General features: G+C 49.5%; 1 protein-coding gene across 1 annotated transcript; it reads left to right on the plus strand.

The window, feature by feature from the left end:
* The first annotated feature begins 142 nt into the window (after nucleotides 1–142).
* LOC142760347 (epoxide hydrolase 1-like) lies at nucleotides 143–12,756 on the plus strand. Its single transcript, XM_075863515.1, has 9 exons — nucleotides 143–230; nucleotides 2,258–2,471; nucleotides 5,752–5,932; nucleotides 6,038–6,265; nucleotides 6,467–6,596; nucleotides 6,695–6,909; nucleotides 9,669–9,777; nucleotides 10,618–10,743; nucleotides 11,685–12,756. Exons 1-9 carry the CDS (start codon nucleotides 202–204, stop codon nucleotides 11,884–11,886), a joined length of 1,434 nt encoding a protein of 477 aa, XP_075719630.1. The 5' UTR covers nucleotides 143–201; the 3' UTR covers nucleotides 11,887–12,756.
* The last annotated feature ends 7,888 nt before the right edge of the window (nucleotides 12,757–20,644 follow it).

Here is a 20,644-nt window from a genome sequence, read left to right on the forward strand (position 1 = left end):
TGACCTGTTATGGCGGCATTAGTCCCTGAGCACCGGGGGGGCGTCTCGTTCCTTTGTCTTAGTTGCTCATTAACGTTGATCTCCATTTGCAGTTGGATGACGGGCACCTGATATTTGCAGAGGGCGGGTAGTCCGGTCTATACCCACATGTGAGGGGACAAAGGGCACCCACAGAAAGAAGACGGCATAGCAGAGCCCATTATGTGGAGTCAGCTCCTGGACAATGGCAGGTGAGGGTTGGGGGGCAGCAGGGACATTGTACCCCACAGCTGCCAGCTCAAGTCAAATTAATATAGAAATGAAATAATTTCCTTCTGGGCACAGCGGACATCACCCGTGCGGCTGGATTCAGTTTAGTGCCCCCCAAGTATAACGTAACTTTACCAGTCTTCTCCTGGTGCCAGTGCCCCCTCCCTCAAGCCCTGGCGGCACAGTCAGCAGCCCCCCATCTTTACCCCCGCACCGGTGTGTATTATTAGTCCCCATGAATACAGGCTGGCACAGACTTCAGGATAATCTCCCCAATGCTGAGGCCGTGCCCCCATCTGCGTTCCCGGTTCCGTTGTTCTGCTCCGTCATAGAAAGTGCCGGATCCGTCACATGACGGAAACCAACGGAGCCTCCAACGCAGATGTGAACAAGCCATAAAGTTTGTAAATACTTCGCGTCACTGACCCCGAGTTACATCTAGTGCTTTACTCTAGTTGCAACCAGAGCTGCATTTAAAAATCTGCTTGAATCATGTTACTACAAAACAGTGTATTGTGGGTGCTCAGGTGGCTGGGGATGATTTGCAGTTGAGTCTGTCTTTAATGGTCTCTAAAGAGAGTGCAGCTCTGGATGTGACTGGAGGAAAAACTCCCAAATTCTACAAGTAAAGCCGTCTATCTGAGGAATTACCCCACATTGTATGCGGCTCCCAACTGAAATGATTTTAGTGGCGCTAAGGTTATGTCTTCTATTTCTTGATTTACGTCCTCGTCACAAGGAGCCGGAGAGTCCGACAGACGATTCATCTCAGGTGTCAGATATTCTTCATAGTCGGCGTTGTCATTGAGGGTTTCCTAAAAGTGACTTCCCCCCCCCAGTTTCCCTTATTTTTTATTTTGGATTACTCTTCCTTTTTGTACAGTGTAGTAAAGAGCAGCTGGTGCCACTGGAAACCATCAGCAAGTAGGAGCCGCTGCTGTGAATGGATGAACCTAATGAGATCTTATTATCCTGATTCTGGGTTTTTCACGTCTGTTCAGAATTGCTTTGTGAGGGTGATCGGTCCATTAACACTTTCAGGGGCCGTACACTTCGTTGCAGTGCGCCGCGTGATTTGCCGTGGTTTTGCTGTGCGTTTTTTGGCTGCGCGGCTTGTACAGGTGAAGCTCGGCCCATCCCCCGGGGGCACAGGTTCTCACTCTGATAGAAATGTTAATGAAAACAAAGATATTACACATGTTCCAAAGTGTAAAGGTTTCATCATTCACTTAACCCCTTCATTACAGGATGTGCGTTACGTATGATGGGTCCAGATGGGATGATTCGAATAGTGGTTATTTCTCTACAATCTACATATAATGTTGAGTGTTTTACTTGAGTCCTATCATGTCTTGTACTCTAATCACATCCAGAGCTGAATTCCCAAGTCTTATACTCCAACAACATACAGATCTGTATTTTCAAGTCTTATACTCCAATCATCTCCAGAGCTGCATTCAAAAGTCTAGTTCTTCAATTACATCCAGAGCTGCATTCCCAAGTCTTATACTCCACATCTAGTTCTGTATTCTCAAATCCTCCAATCACATCTATAGCTGCATTCCCAAGTCTTATACTCCAATCACATCCAGAGCTGTATTCAAAAGCCTAAGGTTATGTTCACACGTCACGAATTGTTGCAGATTTCTGTGCAAATTTTTGAGCCAACGCCAGTAGTGGTTTTAAAATGAATGGGAAATATTAAGGAAGAACTTCTACTTCTCCTTCCTTTATGGATCCACTTCTGGCTTTGGCTCAAAAATCTGCAGCATAATCTGCAACAAATCACGATATGTGAACATAGCCTTATACTCCAATCACATCTAAGTCTGCTGGCAGCCCGGGGCTGATGTGGGGTCTCCTCTCCGGGTTGGTGGAGGCCCCAACCATCGGTGTTTTATGTCCTCTTGACAGGTCAGGAGTCCATGGCGTCCCTCTTGATCTGTCCAGGTAACATGTAGGTCCTGCGTTCCTCTGGTGTAGTCCTCTGGTTTCTGATTCTCTACAGGTCGGCCTTCAGTTACCACTGGCCTCACAGCCTCCTGCTCCCCGCTGCGGTCGGCTTGGGGGGTGCTCTTATGTATTGGAGGCTACACGGACAGAAGATAAAGTCTATTGAGCTGGGAGAAGGCTGGTGGGGTCCGGGGGAGAAGCCTCACACCCATGGAGAAGACACAAGTGTGCGGCCCTTCACCATTGAAGCCTCAGCGGACGATATTGAGGTATTGGTTTCTATCAGTCGCCTCATGTGCCCTAAAAACTCCCTGCACCCCCATCAAGAGGGAAACCCCTTCATATTGATGTATAATTCATGACGAACTCCACTGGTAGAATAACTGTAACAGCGAGATCCTGGGGTGTGACTATAGGGGGTGCAGTGGGTGTGACCACATGCGGGTCCTGCAGCCTCAAGGGGCACCTCTGCCCCTTATGACTATAAATTACACAGGATAGTTGGGGGTCCTTGCTACAGATGCTCAGTCGGTCCCAGAAGCTTCAACAACGGCTGTGTTCACACTGCATTTTATTTCTCTAAGTTCGGCAGATACGCCAGATGTATCCATATGACCCCATTGACCCGATATATGACAAAAGAGTTTGGGGGTACAAGCCGGCAGACCAACTTTACTGAGAGCGAAGTCAAATGCGGTTTCAGTACAGAGACATCACGCTCCATTTCTTTTGTTTGGGATCCTCTGGGTGACGTAGGTTTCTCCACTGAATGTAAAGCCCGAATGCTTTGTGAACAGAGATTTACTCTTCTGCTGGGATCCCAGGATTTAAGTGACAGGATATCATGATATTGTGACCTGTCGTGATAGAAGTGTCTACAAGTCATAGATCCCAAATACTGTACCCTGTGCTGGAACTGCAGAGACAGCCGTCTGAACTAAACATATATATATATATATATATATATATATATATATATATATATATATATATATATAAAGAGCGGCACTGCTGGAAAGTCTATCCAACAAAAATGGGCTGGGATGGATCTTCGGATGTATGGAGATAGTTGGTTGGATGAGATAAATGGATCAGATGGTTTGTTAGTTGGTTGGATGAATGAATGGATGCGAAAAACTACTGAGATTGAAGGTTGGTTGGATGAGAAAAATGAATGAGATTGATGGTTGGTTGGATGGGATAAATGGATGAGATGGTTGGTTTGTTAGAGATAACTAGATGAGATGGTTGGATGAGATAAATGGATTAGATGGTTGGATGAGATAAATGGATGACATAATTGGTTGGATGAGATAAATCGGTGAGGTGGTTAGTTGGATGGATAAGATAAATGAATGAGATCGTTGGTTGGATCAGATAAATGGGTGAGGTGGTTAGTTGGATGGGTGAGGTGGTTGGTTTGTTAGAGATAACTAGATGAGATGGTTGGATGACATAAATGGATTAGATGGTTAGTTGGATGGATGAGATCGTTGGTTGGATGAGATAAATTGGTGAGGTGGTTGGTTGGATGAGATGGTTGGTTAGATGAGACAAATGGATGAGGTGGTTGGTTTGTTAGAGATAACTAGATGAGATGGTTGGTTGGATGAGATAAATGGATTACATGGTTAGTTGGATGGATGAGATCATTGGTTGGATGAGATAAGTGGGCGAGGTGGTTGGATGGATGGGATAAATGGGTGAGGTGGTTGGTTGGATGAGCTGGTTGGTTAGATGAGATAAATGGATGAGGTGGTTGTTTGTTAGATATAACTTGATGAGATTGTTGGTTGGATGAGATAAATGGGTGAGGTTTTTGGTTGGATGAGATCATTGGTTGGATGAGATAAGTGGATGAGATCATTGGTTGGATGAGATAAGTGGGCGAGGTGGTTGGTTGGATGAGCTGTTTGCTTAGATGAGATAAATGAATGAGATGGTTGGTTTGTTAGAGATAACAAGATGAGATGGTTGGATGAGATAAATGGATGACATCATTGGTTGGATGAGATAAATGGGCGAGGTGGTTGGTTGGATGAGCTGGTTGGTTAGATGAGATAAATGGATGAGGTGGTTGGTTTGTTATAGATAACTAGATGAGATGGTTGGTTGGATGAGATAAATGGATTAGATGGTTAGTTGGATGGATGAGATAAATGGATGAGGTGGTTGGTTGGATGAGATGGATTAGATGGTTAGTTGGATGGATGAGATAAATGGATGAGATTGTTGGTTGGATGAGTTAAATGGGTAAGGTGGTTGGTTGGTTGGTTAGATGAGATAAATGGATAAGGTGATTGGTTTTTTAGTGATAACTAGATGAGATAAATGAGTTAGATGGATAGATGAGATAAATGGATGAGGTGGTTGGTTGGATGAGATGGTTGGTTGGATGAGATGGTTGGTTGGATGACATAAATGGATTAGATGGTTAGTTGGATGGATGAGATAAATGGATGAGGTGGTTAGTTGGATGGATGAGATAAATTGGTGAGGTGGTTGGTTGAATGAGCTGGTTGGTTAGATTACATAAATGGATGAGGTGCTTGGTTTGTTAGCGATAACTAGATGAGATGGTTGGTTGGATGAGATAAATGGATTAGATGGTGTAAAGTATCTGCCAGGCACAACTTCTGTGTATACGCCCATAGGTAATCAGTCTGCACCTGAGTCTATGTCTCTGAGACTGACTCAAACTTCCACCACTCAGGCTGGCAGGCTTAGGAGTGGGAGAGCCTATCGCAGCCTGGCCAGACGGAGCTAGCTCCCGCCCTCTGTCTATTTATACCTGCCTTTCCTGTTCCTCCTTTGCTTGTGATTCTTTCCGTGTGGTTTCCTGGCCCAGCTACAGCTCCTACTATTTGATCCTGCTTCATACTGACCCTGGCTTTCTGACTACTCTCCTGCTCTGTGTTTGGTACCTCGTGCACTCCTGGTTTGACTCGGCTCGTTCACCACTCTTGTTGCTCACAGTGTTGCCGTGGGCAACTGCCCCATTTCCCTTTGCTTTGTGTTCCCTTGTCTGTTTGTCTCTTGCACTTACTGAGCGTAGGGACCGCCGCCCAGTTATACCCCGTCGCCTAGGGCGGGTCGTTGCAAGTAGGCAGGGACAGAGTGGCGGGTAGATTAGGGCTCACTTGTCCGTTTCCCTACCCCTGTCATTACAGATGGTTAGTTGGATGGATGAGATCATTGGTTGGATGAGATAAATGGGTAAGGTGGTTGGTTGGATGAGATAAATGAATAAGATGGTTAGTTGGATAGATGAGATAAATGGATGATAATGTTGGTTGGATGAGATAAATGGATGACGTGGTTGGTTGGATGAGACAAATGGATGACGTGGTTGGTTGGATGAGATAGTTGGTTGGATGAGCTAAATGGATGAGATGTTTTGTTGGTTAGATGAGATAAATGGAAGACAAAAACCTTTACACAAGATAAAAAAAAGATAGTGAGGATGAGATGCGTGACCTATGACTGAAGACTGCCTGATTTGTCAATAGTTTATAAGGAATCAACAATTTATTTTGGTTGTTTTTCCAGGATCTTCACAGACGCTTGGATGGTACCAGGTTCTTCCCTCCTCTAGAAGATTCTAAATTCCACTATGGGTTCAATTCTAAACAGTTGAAGACAGTGATTTCTTACTGGAGGAACGAATTTGACTGGAATAAGCAAGTAAAGATCCTCAATAAATATCCGCACTTCAAGACGACCATTGAAGGTAGAGAGGACATTAGGTGGTGAAACCTCAAGAACAGCACTGTCTATATGAGAAGAATAAGGACAATCAAAAGTTATTATATGCTTCATTCTTCTTTACCTGCAGGTCTGGAGGTACATTTTATCCATGTAAAGCCGTTACATCTGACCCCTGGACAGAAGGTCCATCCTCTCCTTATGGTCCATGGCTGGCCCGGCTCCTTTTACGAGTTTTATCGCATCCTCCCACTCCTGACTGAACCAGGGAATTATGGTCTAGATCCAAACATAGTCTTTGAAGTCATCTGTCCTTCTATCCCGGGATATGGCTTTTCTGAGGCACCATCTAAGAAGGGTCAGTAATGGATTCCATGGGTGATAATAGGAATGGTCCTAAAAAGGACACCATTATCTCAGATCATATAAATAGACTATGGGGATGAGATCACACTATGTTCCAAAAAGGAGCTTAATTAAAGGTCCCTCATAGATGTCTTGGGTTACTAAACATTGACCATGTCTTCTCCATGTAACAAGTGTTCTCCTCGTATATTAGGCTTCAGCGCCTTTGCTGCCGCCCGGATTTTCTACAAGTTAATGCTGAGATTTGGATTCAATGAATTTTACCTTCAGGGTGGAGACTGGGGAAGTAGAATTACCGGCCTTTTGTCTCAGATGAAGCCAGAGTAAGTGTTTGGTCTCCTGTCCAGGTGGTAGGATCAGGACATATTATTTGGGCTTGATCTCCACCCATAGTCAATGTCTCGCTCTTCCCTTCCCGCAGATCAGTAAAGGGTCTTCATCTGAACTTTATGATTCTTCCAAACGGAGGACTAGGAAGGCTGATATCTCTGCTGATAGGTCCATACGCACCATGGTTGGTGGGACTGACCAGAGAAGATGTCAAGCGCCTTTATCCGTACATGGAGAAGAACGTGTTCAGAATTCTACAGGAGACTGGATACCTGCACATACAGGCGACCAAACCTGACACTATAGGTAAGAAATACCCCGAGATGACCATCAAGAATCACCTAGAGGTAAATGTAGGGATCATAAACTCACAGAAATAGATGGAGTTGTGGGGTTGTCCCTGTGGCTATTGTGGACCCTTCAGCTGCTGTCGGGTTTGGCTTTGTGTTAGTGGGATAGGAAGGTCTTTGTCCATAGCAATGGAAGGACAGATTAGGAAACCAGAAAAGCAGTAGATAGCAGTCAGGGAAGGTAGATGGTCATGGTCAACCTTCAGGTGGGTCTCAGGTCAGCAGGAGGTCCGCCACTAGGTCAGGGGGTCCGCCACTAGGTCAGCGGGTCCGCCACTAGGTCAGCGGGTCCGCCACTAGGTCAGGAGGTCCGCCACTAGGTCAGGAGGTCCGCCACTAGGTCAGGGGGTCCGCCACTAGGTCAGGAGGTCCGCCACTAGGTCAGCGGGTCCGCCACTAGGTCAGGAGGTCCGCCACTAGGTCAGGGGGTCCGCCACTAGGTCAGGAGGTGCGTCTTTACCAACTACGAGGGAACGCAATAAGAAATCTCAGTGCTCACCCGTTATGTCCTGAGCAGAATACATGGGGGAGGTAACGATGATGATGATTGGCCAGTGTAGTCACATTTTTTTCACTTTAAGGCTCTGTTTACGCAGGGCGGATACTTGGCGTAAAAGTACGCAGCGTATACGGCGTGTGCGCCACAGCAAATTACGTTTAAAAAAAAAATCTAATTGTGGTGCAGTTTTTTGGCTGAAATGTCCACAGTGGAAATCCTGCACGGGAAAAAAAAATGGATACTTACCATGGCGACGCGTCCCCCCGACGTCCTGAAGCCCTGGGATAACGTTTCAACCCATGTGACCGCGGCAGCCTGTGATTGGCTGCAGCAACGGTCACATGGGATGAAACGTCATTAGAAGAGGCACAGAATTGCGTTTTTTGCGGCGGAATCGCTTTCCCCCGCAAAAAACACAACTGCTAATTGTCAAAGTGGAAAAGCCGCAACATATAAGCAGCGATTCCGCAAATACAACTGACCTGCTGCGGAATAAAAAAACGCACCGTAGGTCCATTTCTGAGCGGTTTTCCTGCTCCCTATTTACGCGGCGTGTGGAGGAGGCGTGTTCTATCTCATCCGCTCCGCTGCTTCTATATTATGCTGCCGATTTTCCACAACGAAATACGTACCGGAAAATCCGCAGTGTTTGTGCTACTTTTTTTTTTGCGTCCGCAATCTGCGGGTGAATCTCGGACCCATTCATTGCTATGGCACCGTGCACATGACCGTGGTTTTCACGGTTCCTTCCAGGAGCCGCAGAAACTCAGGACATGTCTTATTACGGGCTGCAAATTCGCTACGGACTTGGCCATAGAAGTCAATGGGCCCGTGGAAACTGCGGATACACCTCCGTGTGACATTCGTAAATTGGATTTGTGTAAGTGTTGCTAAGCAACGACAGGAAGTCAGCATCATTGTTTTCCTTGCACTTTTTTTTATGATCCGCATTTTGCGGATGACATTTCATCCGCAAAATAGGGACCACGGAACGGGAATTTGCGGACCAGAAAAACACTACGGTCGTGTGTATGAGGCCTAACAGGGAAGCAGCAGTGATGGAGAGGAAGCCGCTGCTGGGTGGAGGGGGCAGGGTCAGCCCGGAAGCAGGTAGATGTGGGCAGCCGCCAGGGCCGTAGCCGCTGGATAGTTCTCCTCTAAGCCTCATAAAGTGGAGTTTTTCTCACCTCAGCCCCAGACGGACGGCACTCAGGATCACTGCACCCCCAGCCCACTGTGCCTGCATCTAACGAACCAGCGGAGGGTCCTGATCAGCATCGTGAGGGGTTTCAGGTTTCTGTCTCTGACCTCCCTTTGACATCAATGGGAGGGAGAGAAAGCGGTTTTCGCACCGTATTTTGCCCGTGGCGCTCAATGGCTGTGGCCGAAAAACGCTGCAAAAAACAGGACAAAGAAAGTGCAGGCAGGTCAAAACCTGCCTCAAAATTCCTTGAGAAAAACCTGCCTGCAAAAAACTGTGTGTGAACATAACCTGATACTGTGTTCAATCATCACAAGACCCGGCGGCAGAGCGTTCAGAACATTATAAGGCTCCGCAGCGCTGCTGTCAATCATGCACCGGTGCGAGATGGCGGATTATCAGACGATCCGTGTCAGCCGCCACCTCCCTCCTCCCTCTCGCAGTCTCTGGTCTGATCCTCAGTGAGAAGCTCCGATGATTTCTTGGCTGGTCCCGGCTTTTCAGTGAGTGCAGAGATTCTGAGCGGGCCATGTAATATCCGGGTATAAATAGAAAGAGACGTCCTATAAATGGAGAGCGGCAGAGGGGCGTTTACTGCGGTGTCTGACCGGTAGTTGGAGTGATTTGGGTCAAATTTATTTCAAGGAGCACCCCTTTTAAAGGGCCAGTCTCATCCCAGTCCGGTATGACATATCTGAGAGGTTAGACCGGGCCGATCAGACATTTATGGCAGATTCTGATAATATCTATGATGGAAATAATCCCTAATAATTTGGCAGATTGTGAACTCTCTTAACAGTCGGAAGATCCAACATTTGCGCCATTTTAAGTTGGTTTTCTTAATACTTGTGGCCTAAACCGCATCTCCCCGGAGCCACCGACACTTTTCTCATCAAATTGTCGAGTAACGAGAGAAAATTTGACAGTAAAGTTGTAGAAAATAACAGCAGACAATGGGAACGGTCGCTGAGACCTCCGGACGCCCCTCACTCCACGTCCTCCTCGTATCTCGTAGGCTCGGCTCTCAATGATTCTCCCGCCGGACTCGCTGCCTACATCCTGGAGAAGTTCTCAACATGGACGGACAACTCGTTTCGGGACCTAGAAGACGGCGGCCTGGACCGGTGAGAAGTCCCGTTCTAATCACACATAAAGCTGCGGACACAGAGCGGGCGACACAACGGGGACATCAGGAGCCGCAGCCTGTAGATGTTTCCTGTTCAGGACCGTGATGTTTGGAGCAAGGCTAGACATGAGGTTTTTATTCTCCAGTCACATCCAGAGCTGCACTCATAATTCTGCTATTTTTTTCCAGCTTGTTTGGTGTCTGGAAGAGCGTGCTATGTTGATTTGTACTATGAGAGATGATTTTTAGGGGGCGATGTAGAGTAGTTTCATGTAGAACCAGCTACTTCTACCACAATGCAATGCACAGTGCCGATCACGTGACTTCAGCGAAACTTTTAGGACAGTGCTAACGGGCTCTAAGTAGAAGCCAGCAGAATTGTGAATGCAGCTCTGGAGATGACTGGAGTATAAGACAATGTAACAGCAGTATTGTGAATGCAGCTCTAGAGGTGACTATAGTATAAGGCATGGTGTAACAGCAGTATTATGAATGCAGCTCTGGAGATGACTGGAGTATAAGACATGATGTAACAGCAGAATTGTGAATGCAGCTCTGGAGATGACTGGAGTAGAAGACATGGTGTAACAGCAGAATTGTGAATGCAGCTCTGGAGGTGACTATAGTATAAGACATAATGTAACAGCAGTAGTGAATGCAGCTCTAGAGATGACGATTTATCAGCAGAATTGTGAATGCAGCTTTGGATGTGACTGGAGTATACAACATAAGGACATTTCGAGATGTTATTTGTAGATTATACCTAGATGTAGACATATAATATATCGGACATGGGGGGTGAAGATTTTGCTGATCTCTCATCTTTGTTTTTTTCCAGGAAATTCTCTCTTGATGATCTTCTAACCAACGTCATGATCTACTGGATCACCGGATCCATCGCATCTTCCATGAGGTTCTACAAGGAATATTTCACGCGAGGCTATAATAGCACCCCAGACACCAAGTAAGGCTGGAAATGAGGGGCAGTTATGGGGGGATGATGGGTGATTGGCCGGACAATTCCCTGCGGCCCTGCCCCGGGGCTGATGATGTCACTTATGGCGATGTAATCAGCGGAGTGATAGACTAAAACCTCAAAGCCAACAGAGAAGCAAAAAGCCCCCGACCATGCTCTGCCAGCTCAACAAGCAGCAGCACAAAGCTCTCTCCTGTTCTGATAGTTTGTTACAATGTATCAGTGCAGGTAAAATGTATCCGTCTGGAGTCCAGGCAGTTTAGCTCACAGAGAATTGTCAAGACTGGATACAATTGTAGCAACCCCTCAGCTGTGAGAAGTATAAAGTTATTCAGCCTCTGGATGCAAACAATAATGGTCCCATTCACTTAAAGCAAGCAGAGATCTTGAAAAGGGTGAGGAATTACAACAAAGTGTATTACAAGGTAGCAGAACTCTCTGGTATACAATAATCAGGCTTTATATACAGAATTGATTCTTTACCCCCTGGACGGAGGGGAGCAGAGCTGAAGCGAATACCAGTGAGTGGGGGCACGGCGGGGCCATAGAGGTGGGCCGCAGCAGTGGGGAGGGTTGGGAGATGTACCCTTCCCCCAAGTGCGGGTTCCCATTTCTAATAAGGATGTATTCTGACGTTGCGGTTGAGGTGCGTTTAAATCCGCATGTGTTTTTACTGCGATTTGATGCGTTTTTCTTATGCGGTTGTAGTAAAAATGCAACTACATCGAGAAACGCATGAAACGCGGTGAGAACGCAGGCGATTTCCGGTTGCATTATTTATTCCGTTTTATCTGCATCTCAATCGCAAGGTCTGAATATACCCGTAGAGGTGGGAATTAGGGTCGTCAGCACTGTGGGGGCTCTGCACGGCGGGAATCTTGGGGTCCCCCTCCTCTGTGATGCTGTTAATGGACTGATTCCTATTCCAGGATCGGGGTGTATGTTCCCACTGGCATCGCAGCGTTCCCCTGTGAGATGGCGCACGCCCCCCGTGTGTGGGCCAAGCAGAAGTTCCGGAACATTGTCTCCTTCTCCTACATGCCGCGCGGGGGACATTTTGCCGCCTTTGAGGAACCAGAACTTCTCGGCCGCGACATCCAGAACTTTGTGTCTAAAGTGGAGAAGATGTGAAGGAGGACGGAGAAGCGGGCGACGTCCTGTCTTGCACCCCCAGACGGGTCACCGGTGACTGTGCCCATGTTATACCATGTCCAGAATCCCAATCATCAGAGGTCACCCCTTAAACACCCCCAAAGATCTCCGCTCCAGACGATAATCACGGGGTTTATTTGATATGGCAGGTTCTCCACTGCGGGACCTGCATCCTGAGCTTCCTAATTCATGAATAGAATACCAGGACTACAGTAAAGACTGACACGCCACAGCAGAAAGTCAGCAGGGTGGGGACGGATTAACGCTACGGGGTAATGCCCTTAAAATGTGTAGATACAGAAATCAGTAATATAAGGGGGGGGTGGGGGGTGCAGCGGCATCGAGCGGCCACCAATGGCTGGTAAGACTCATTCTTTGGTTGTCTGGGAGGGTGCCCCCCTTTGGGATTGATTGTTGATTTTGCCCTATGGCACAGTCCTGGCATTTATCATATGTACGTCTGAGCTAATATCTGAGGGTGCCCGCCGGTCATGAGGCGACGCCGCCGGTCTTGAGGCGACGCCGCCGGTCTTGAGGCGACGCCGCCGGTCGTGTCCTGGTAAATTCACAGATCCGGAGACATAATCACAATACAGAAACAGAATAAAGTCTCGGCCTCGTCTCCTGTGTTCTGTCACACGTCGGTTTAGCCGTTTCCTCCAGGCCGTGCTCATCAAATGAATGCAAATCGGTGGGAGATAATGTTTTTAGGCCCTGAGATTGCCCGGAATATTGTGGGCTGTCATGCGGCCATTCCTACTCCTTTTTATTATTTTTTTATATATATTCTCCAATACAAAATCTGTAAATTTGCTTCACACGTAAATAAATCACAATCTATTCAGTGTATAGTGAACTCTGTGTATAATAAAAAGCGGAGAAGCCCTTTAAGAAGGAAATACGGACAAGGGAACAACCTCAAATATCTTTAGCCACTTTTCTCTATTTTCCCCACGTGATTCTCTCATTTAACCACTAGGGGTCCCCAGTTCACCTGTTTCATTCTTCAATTCTCCATACATTTTCTTTATCCCTTTTTTAAAGAACAAATTCAAAGTCTGCTCCAGCGATCGTCCCACATCTCCGACTCCTTCAGGTACGATCCGCGGTCCGGAAGGCGGAGTTGTCACCATGCGTTTTCAGTTGCATTCGATCGCTGCGTGTGAAGCCGCCCTAAGACCAGGATCACACATGTAATTTAGAGATGCAGTTTTTGGCTTAGTTTTTTTTAACCGGAGTCAGAAGGGGATCCTGCGTTCGTGATCCCGGCCTTAGGCTGTATTTACACAGTGCAGTTTTCTTGTAGTTATTTAATGCCGTTTTTAAAGTCACAACCAGGAGCGGAAGTTTAGAGAACAGATTCTACTTCTCTTTTCCATTCCCGGCTGTGGCTTTCAAAACGTTACAAAAAAATTGCACCAAAGCTGCACAGTGTGAACATACCCTAAGGGTCAGCTCACACGTCGTATAAATGCTGCGGTTTTTGAGCAACGGAATTTGTTGCAAAAAATCTGCAGCAAATCCAGTAGCAGCAAAGTGGATGAGATAAAACAAATCTCCCCACGCTGCGGAAATAGAGAGCGGAAAAAACGCTCAGAAATCGAACCGCGGTGCGGCGTTTTATTCTGCAGCACGTCGGTTGTATTTACGTAAACGCTGCTTATTTATTGCGGGTTTTCCTCATTGAATTCAATAGGGAGGTAAATCCCGCAACAAATAGCAGATTTCGCATTTTCGCAGCAGGTTCGCAGCGATTCCACTGCAAAAAAAAAGTAACTCTGCAAAAAAAAAAAAAAGCTTATACTTACCCAGAAGTCTGTGTTTCTTCCTGATCCATTTTTATCAGTTATTTTACACAACGCAGGTGTGAACGTGGCCTTACTGACTGAAGTGATTGTGCTGATGTTGCTGCAATATCCATAATGTCCACTGGGCGTCGCTGTTGCTCCAGTCTCTGCAGGTGCCACTAATCTGCAAGTGTTATATATTATCCCCCAGCAACAGGCGGAGACAGCGCTGTGTATATATTCTATATATATGTGGCATCCCAGCACGCTCGTTACAGTGTATCAGTGTGGGCGATCATCCGAACAAATCTCTCCTGTCCTGGACCCCGGGCTGACAGCTCTCAGGGGTGTTCACAGGTCACGGTCAAATCAAGTTTCTTGCCCAAATTTCATGTTAAAATCCATCACCTGCACTGATACATAGTAACAAACCTCAGCTGTGAGTAGTATTAGGCCTGTACAGGTTTCAATCTGTGTATATAAATAAGAATGTTCCCATTCACTGACAGGTAGCAGAGTTCTTGAAAGTTGTGATGTTGAGGCTACACGTGGATAATCCCGGAAGAAAGAGAATTCTAGAGGAGCCGGACACATCAATGTGCAGGGAAAAGTATTCACCCCCCACTGAATATTGTCACGACCGGCTGAAGATCTCCAAATACAAAGATATTCAACATCCAATAACAGAAAAGTATGTGCCCCCCCTACCAGGAACCGGCAGCCGTCATCTCAGGCAGGAATAATAAGGGGCGCACATGATGGACTCACCCAAATAACCGCAGAACAATAAGGTGGCACCAGCCGCGCATTATTTACCAGAAAGGTGAACACGACCGATTTCAGCACCTCCCACAATAGCCACCGGCCCACACCTGCCACCGACCCTCCCACCGACCCACACCTGCCACCGACCCTCCCACCGACCCACACCTGCCACCGACCCTCCGACCGACCCACACCTGCCACCGGCCCACCCACACACACACCTGCCCCCGGCCCACCCACCGACACACACCTGCCCCCGGCCCACCCACCGACACACACCTGCCCCCGGCCCACTCACCGACACACACCTGCCCCCGGCCCTCCCACCGACACACATCTGCCCCTGGCCCACTCACCGACACACACCTGCCCCCGGCCCTCCCACCGACACGCACCCGCCCCCGGCCCTCCCACCGACACACACCCGCTCCCGGCCCCCCCCACCGACACACACCGGCCCACCCACCGACACACACCTGCCACCGGCCCTCCCACCGACACACACCTGCCCCGGCCCTCCCACCGACACACACCGGCCCTCCCACCGACACACACATACCCCCGGCCCACCCACCGACACACACCTGCCACCGGCCCACCCACCGACACACACCTGCCCCCGGCTCTCCCACCGACACACACCTGCCCTTGGCCCACTCACCGACACACACCTGCCCCCGGCCCTCCCACCGACACACATCTGCCCCCGGCCCTCCCATCGAAACACACATACCCCCGGCCCCCCCACCGACACACACCTGCCACCGGCCCTCCCACCGACACACACCTGCCCCCAGCCCTCCCACCGACACACACCTGCCCCCGGCCCTCCCACCGGTCCACACATGCCCCCGGCCCTCCCACCGACACACACCTGCCCCCGGCCCACTCACCGACACACACCTGCCCCGGCCCTCCCACCGACACACACCTGCCCCCGGCCCACTCACCGACACGCACCCGCCCCTCGCACCGACACGCAACCGCCCCTCCCACCCACACCCGCTCCCCCCACCGACACACACCAGCCCACCCACCAACACACACCTGCCACCGGCCCTCCCACCGACACACACCTGCCCCCGGCCCTCCCACCGACACACACCCGCCTCTCCCACCGACACACACATACCCCCGGCCCTCCCACCGACACACACATACCCCCGGCCCAACCACCGACACACACCTGCCCCCGGCCCTCCCACCGACACACACCCGCCCCTCCCACCGACACACACATACCCCCGGCCCTCCCACCGACACACACATACCCCCGGCCCAACCACCGACACACACCTGCCCCCGGCCCTCCCACCGACACACACCTGCCCCCGGCCCTCCCACCAAAACACACATACCCCCGGCCCCCCCACCGACACACACCTGCCACCGGCCCTCCCACTGACACACACCTGCCCCCGGCCCTCCCACTGACACACACCTGCCCCCGGCCCTCCCACCGACACACACCTGCCCCCGGCCCTCCCACTGGCCCACACATGCCACCGGCCCTCCCACCGACACACACCTGCCCCCGGCCCACTCACCGACACACACCTGCCCCCAGCCCTCCCACCGACACACACCTGCCCCCGGCCCACTCACCGACACACACCTGCCCCCGGCCCTCCCACCGACACGCACCCGCCCCTCCCACTGACACTCACCCGCCCCCGGCCCTCCCACCGACACACACCCGCTCCCGGCCCCCCCACCGACACACACCAGCCCACCCACCGACACACACATACCCCCGGCCCTCCCACCGACACACACATACCCCCGGCCCCCCCACCGACGCACACCTGCCCCCAGCCCTCCCACCGACACACACCTGCCCCCCGCCCTCCCACCGAAACACACATACCCCCGGCCCCCCCACCGACACACACCTGCCACCGGCCCTCCCACTGACACACACCTGCCCCCGGCCCTCCCACCGACACACACCTGCCCCCGGCCCTCCCACCGGCCCACACATGCCCCCGGCCCTCCCACCGACGGGTGATTGATTTGCGGCGGGTGATTGATTTGCAGCGGGTGATTGATTTGCGGCGGGTGATTTGCGGCAGGTGATTGATTTGCGGCGGGTGATTGATTTGCGGCGGGTGATTTTGTGGCAGGTGATTGATTTGCGGCAGGTGATTGATTGATTTGCGGCAGGTGATTGATTTGCGGCGGGTGATTTGCGGCAGGTGATTGATTTGCGGCGGGTGATTTGCGGCAGGTGATTGATTTGCGGCAGGTGATTGATTTGCAGCGGATGATTCGCTGCAGCAGTTCGTGCTGAATATTCGCCTCCTGTCCGGAGAATCTGCGTCCTGTTTACTTTCCGTGGCTGTGGTTGGCGGAGGAGCAGATATCACTTGGCGGCTACGAGACTGAGAAACGCAGCGAGATTATTATTACAGGAAGCGGCGACGTGCCCGGCCTGTTTCTTATCATAGTCGTAATAAAGTGCCCGGCCTGTTTCTTATTAATATTCTTGGCACAGCGATTGAATAAACAGATGTCCCGGCAGTGCAGTCTTACAGAGTCTTATATCTGACATCATGCCTTCTGCTCCAGTCACAATCAAAGCTGCATACACAACTCTGCTTGTTGCCTTGGCTAAATTACTTTCCTGGGAAGCAGTCACCAGAACACCCACAATGCAATGCAATCTAATCGCAATAAATCAGTTGTGAATGCAGCTCTGGATGTGACTGGAGAAAAAGACATGACATAACTCCAGTCACAACTAGAGCTGCATTTACAATTAAACTGGTTACCCTTGGAAGCAGACTCTGGTTTGCCTGTGATAATGAGTCGCAGTCCATAGGAATACACTGAGTTGTGTGAACATTGCCCTATAACGATCTCAGTAGACGTCAAGCTGCTGCGTCACACAAGGCAATATGTAGCCCCGGGCTACTGTCCCACAGCCATCTGAGCTCCAATAATGCACTCTGGTAACAGCAACTTAAAGGTGTTGTGAAGGCAGCTCTGGATGTGACTGGAGTATAAGACATGACGGCACAATAGAATTGTGACTGCAGCTTTGGATGTGACTGGAGTATAAGACATGATGTAGCGAATATTAATAAAACCACTCAGCATTATGTGGGTTTGTCCAGAATCGGCACCGTTACCCTCTAGATGTTTGCATGTAGCAGAGGCCACTGTGTACAATACTGTAACCGGAGCGTGCGCCGGACTTGGTGTAAGTCGCTGGAAAGCTGCATGGAAAAAGCTCCTGATATCCGGAGACGCAGCGCACATGTCATTGTGGCGGAGAACCACATCAGTCACGGACGGGGATCGCTGCCGTGTCATCCGACAAGAGGAACAAATGTCACATCACAAAATCGTTTCTGCGCCACAATTATTGATGTCGTTTTGGTTTTATTCAGGAGACGGTAATGAGATCCGCATGTCGCCCTCAGAAGCGTTTCCAGCGACTCCCACAGTCACAGGCCTTAAAGGGGAACTCCACCCAGGAACAGTATAGTACAAACATTTCATTACTGCGTTATAGCATGTCTTAAACTCTAGTTACATCCAAAGCTGCATCCAAAGTCCTACTGGCTGGCCGTGAAAACAGACTGAGTTTCATCTCCCCTTCACTGTCAGCCCTGCCGGTGCCATTTATCGGCATTTTTTGAGGGTATCCGTCTGGTGTTGAGCGTTTTGTTCATGTGTTATGTACAGTAACTATTATATACAGTATATATGTGCAGCTTTAACTCTAACTGCATAACTGTCCCTGCGATCCCACAATGCACTGCTGTCTAGTAACAGGGAAGCAGCAGAACTGTGAATGCAGCTCTGGATGTGACTGGAGTATTACTGAAAACCATTATGATAGGATAAGATAAGGCAGGTCGTAATAATGTTACACGAGAAATCTGCAAAAATATTGTTCAAAAGTGGAGTTTTCCTTTAAGCTCGGAATCGGTTCTGGAGATCGGGCTGAACAGCGGAGGTTGTCGTCTTCTCGGACCTCTCAGGACCCTTCATCTCCTCCATGATCTTCACACCAAGTGACGTTCTGATCGCGTCCCCTCCCCCCTCTCTGCAGAGTAGAAGAAGACACAACTCTACATTCCCAATAGTGGAAAAATCTAAATGTGAACAGGCGCCTACAGACTGCGTCCATCTCCTGGGCCACATCTTCTCCAGTCTGCAGAGGTCATGGACCCCGTGATGAAGGGAACTCAAGGTAAGATGGGCCCCATCCCCCCAGGTCAATGTGAACCTGCGAGATGTCCCCCCCCCCTCTCAAAATTATCCAACTTCAAGATCAACTACCAGAAGTCTGAGGCTCTTAACATCTCGTTGCCACAGACCCTGGTCGCTGATCTGTCTGAGTCCTTTCCCTTTAAATGGGCAAGGGACTCGCTTAAAGGGAATGTGTTGCCAGCAAAACATGTTTTTTTTTTTTAGTTAAACAATTAGTGTGTAGGTGATTAAACATTGTTCTAATTTTTTTTTTTATTTTTTTTCACGAGTCAGGAAATATTATAAATTGGATTCAATTGGATTCTAATTTATAATATTTCCCAGCACTGGTCACTAGATGGAGCCATTCCCAAAATTGCAGCATTGCATGTGGTAAAGCAACCTCATTGCTTTATGCTGCAAAATTGGGAAAAAAGCCCTCGCTCTAGTGAGCTCTCAGCATCCCCCCCTCCTTTATCCTGGCGAGTGCCGGGAGAAACGAGGGGATTGAACGGTCTAACCTCCTACACTGTGTGTCGCCATTTTTTGAGCTAACACACAGTGTAGTAGGTTTACATACAGTAGTAAACACACACAAACACGAACATACATAGAAATCTCTTACCTGCTCCTGCCGCCGCCGCTCCCTCCGGTCCATCCGCTCCGTCTGCTGCCGCTGTTCCATGTGCACAAGTCCGGAAGCCGCGACCGGAAGTAGTAATATTACTGTCCGGCCGCGACTTCCGGTCCACAGGAAAATGGCGCCGGACGGCGCGCATTTCAAATTGAACTGTGTGGGAGCGGCGCATGCGCCGTTCCCACACAGCGGCGTACATGTTAGTGGATGGAACGGGCCCCGTTCGCAGTCCCTATGGGACTGGAGCTGCCGTATTCCATGTCTGTATGTGTCGTTAATCGACACATACAGAAATGGAAAAAAAAATGGCAGCCCCCATAGGGAAGAGAAAGTGTAAAAATAAGAAAAAGTAACACACAAACACACAAATAAATACAAACGTTTTTAATAAAACACTAACATCTTTAACATATTAAAAAAATTTTTGTGGTAACACTGTTCCTTTAAATACTTGGGGGTTCGGCTTCCCAGTGATCTGTCTCGCCTTTACGCGGTGAACTTCTCTTCTTCAACGTGTGCAGAGCGACTTGGACTCTTGGACGTCAGGTACCTTCACCTGGTTTGGAAGGTGCGCCATATTTAAAATGAATATTTTACCGCGGATTCTGTATCTCTTTCAGGCCCTCCCGATACATATCCCACGCCCATTCTTTCAATCTCTGCTGTCTCTTCTACACAAGTTTATCTGGGCGGGGAAACCTGCGCGTATTGCCCGTTCCATGCTTTTTCGTGCGAAGTGTGAGGGGGGTGTTGTTCTCCCGGACTTTGTCTCGTACCACCATGCCTCCCACTTGACACAAATTCTAGACTGGTTCAGGCACAGCGAGATTAAGGAGTGTCCATGGAACAGGCTTTTTTGGCAGTCCCTCTACAGGCCTTACCGTGGTTGGGTAGACATACTCCCTTGGCTGCGCGGTCACACCCGACGATCGGGCCCACCCTGGCAGTGGCGGCACGGCTCTTCCCTAGGACAGAGATCTCCCCGTCTCCCTCCCCACTGTTCCCGATTTTGGGTAACCCTGCATTTCCACCATGGCGGGAAGGAGGTCCTTTCCTGCTTTGGTTGAGGGCAGGTAAGGGACGTGCGGTACACTCTTTGCAGGAGAAGAGGTGGATGTCTGGCGCGCACAGTCTCTATCAGACCCTGTCCCTTTTTCTGTATGGCAGGTCACCAAACTATGACATTACCTGGCGTCCATAGCTAATCCGGCGGCGTACTCGCGTGGTGGCTCCCCATTTGAACTCCTATGTACGGGCACGGTGCGCCATTCGTTGTCCAAACTTTATGCTCTTCTGATCTCGCCCTCCCCATCTTACCTGCTTAGCTGGGAAGGGGATTTGGGTCTAA

The sequence above is a fragment of the Rhinoderma darwinii genome, chromosome 4 (genome assembly GCF_050947455.1).
Source record: "Rhinoderma darwinii isolate aRhiDar2 chromosome 4, aRhiDar2.hap1, whole genome shotgun sequence".
Classification (NCBI taxonomy): domain Eukaryota; kingdom Metazoa; phylum Chordata; class Amphibia; order Anura; family Rhinodermatidae; genus Rhinoderma; species Rhinoderma darwinii.

Excerpts from the sequence above, each read along its gene's own strand:
- LOC142760347 (XM_075863515.1), top strand. The coding sequence starts at position 202 with ATGTGGAGTCAGCTCCTGGACAATGGCAG. Across the intron at positions 5,933-6,037 it reads CTTCAAGACGACCATTGAAG|GTCTGGAGGTACATTTTATC; the intron begins GTAGAGAGGACA and ends CTTTACCTGCAG. Across the intron at positions 6,597-6,694 it reads TTGTCTCAGATGAAGCCAGA|ATCAGTAAAGGGTCTTCATC; the intron begins GTAAGTGTTTGG and ends CCCTTCCCGCAG.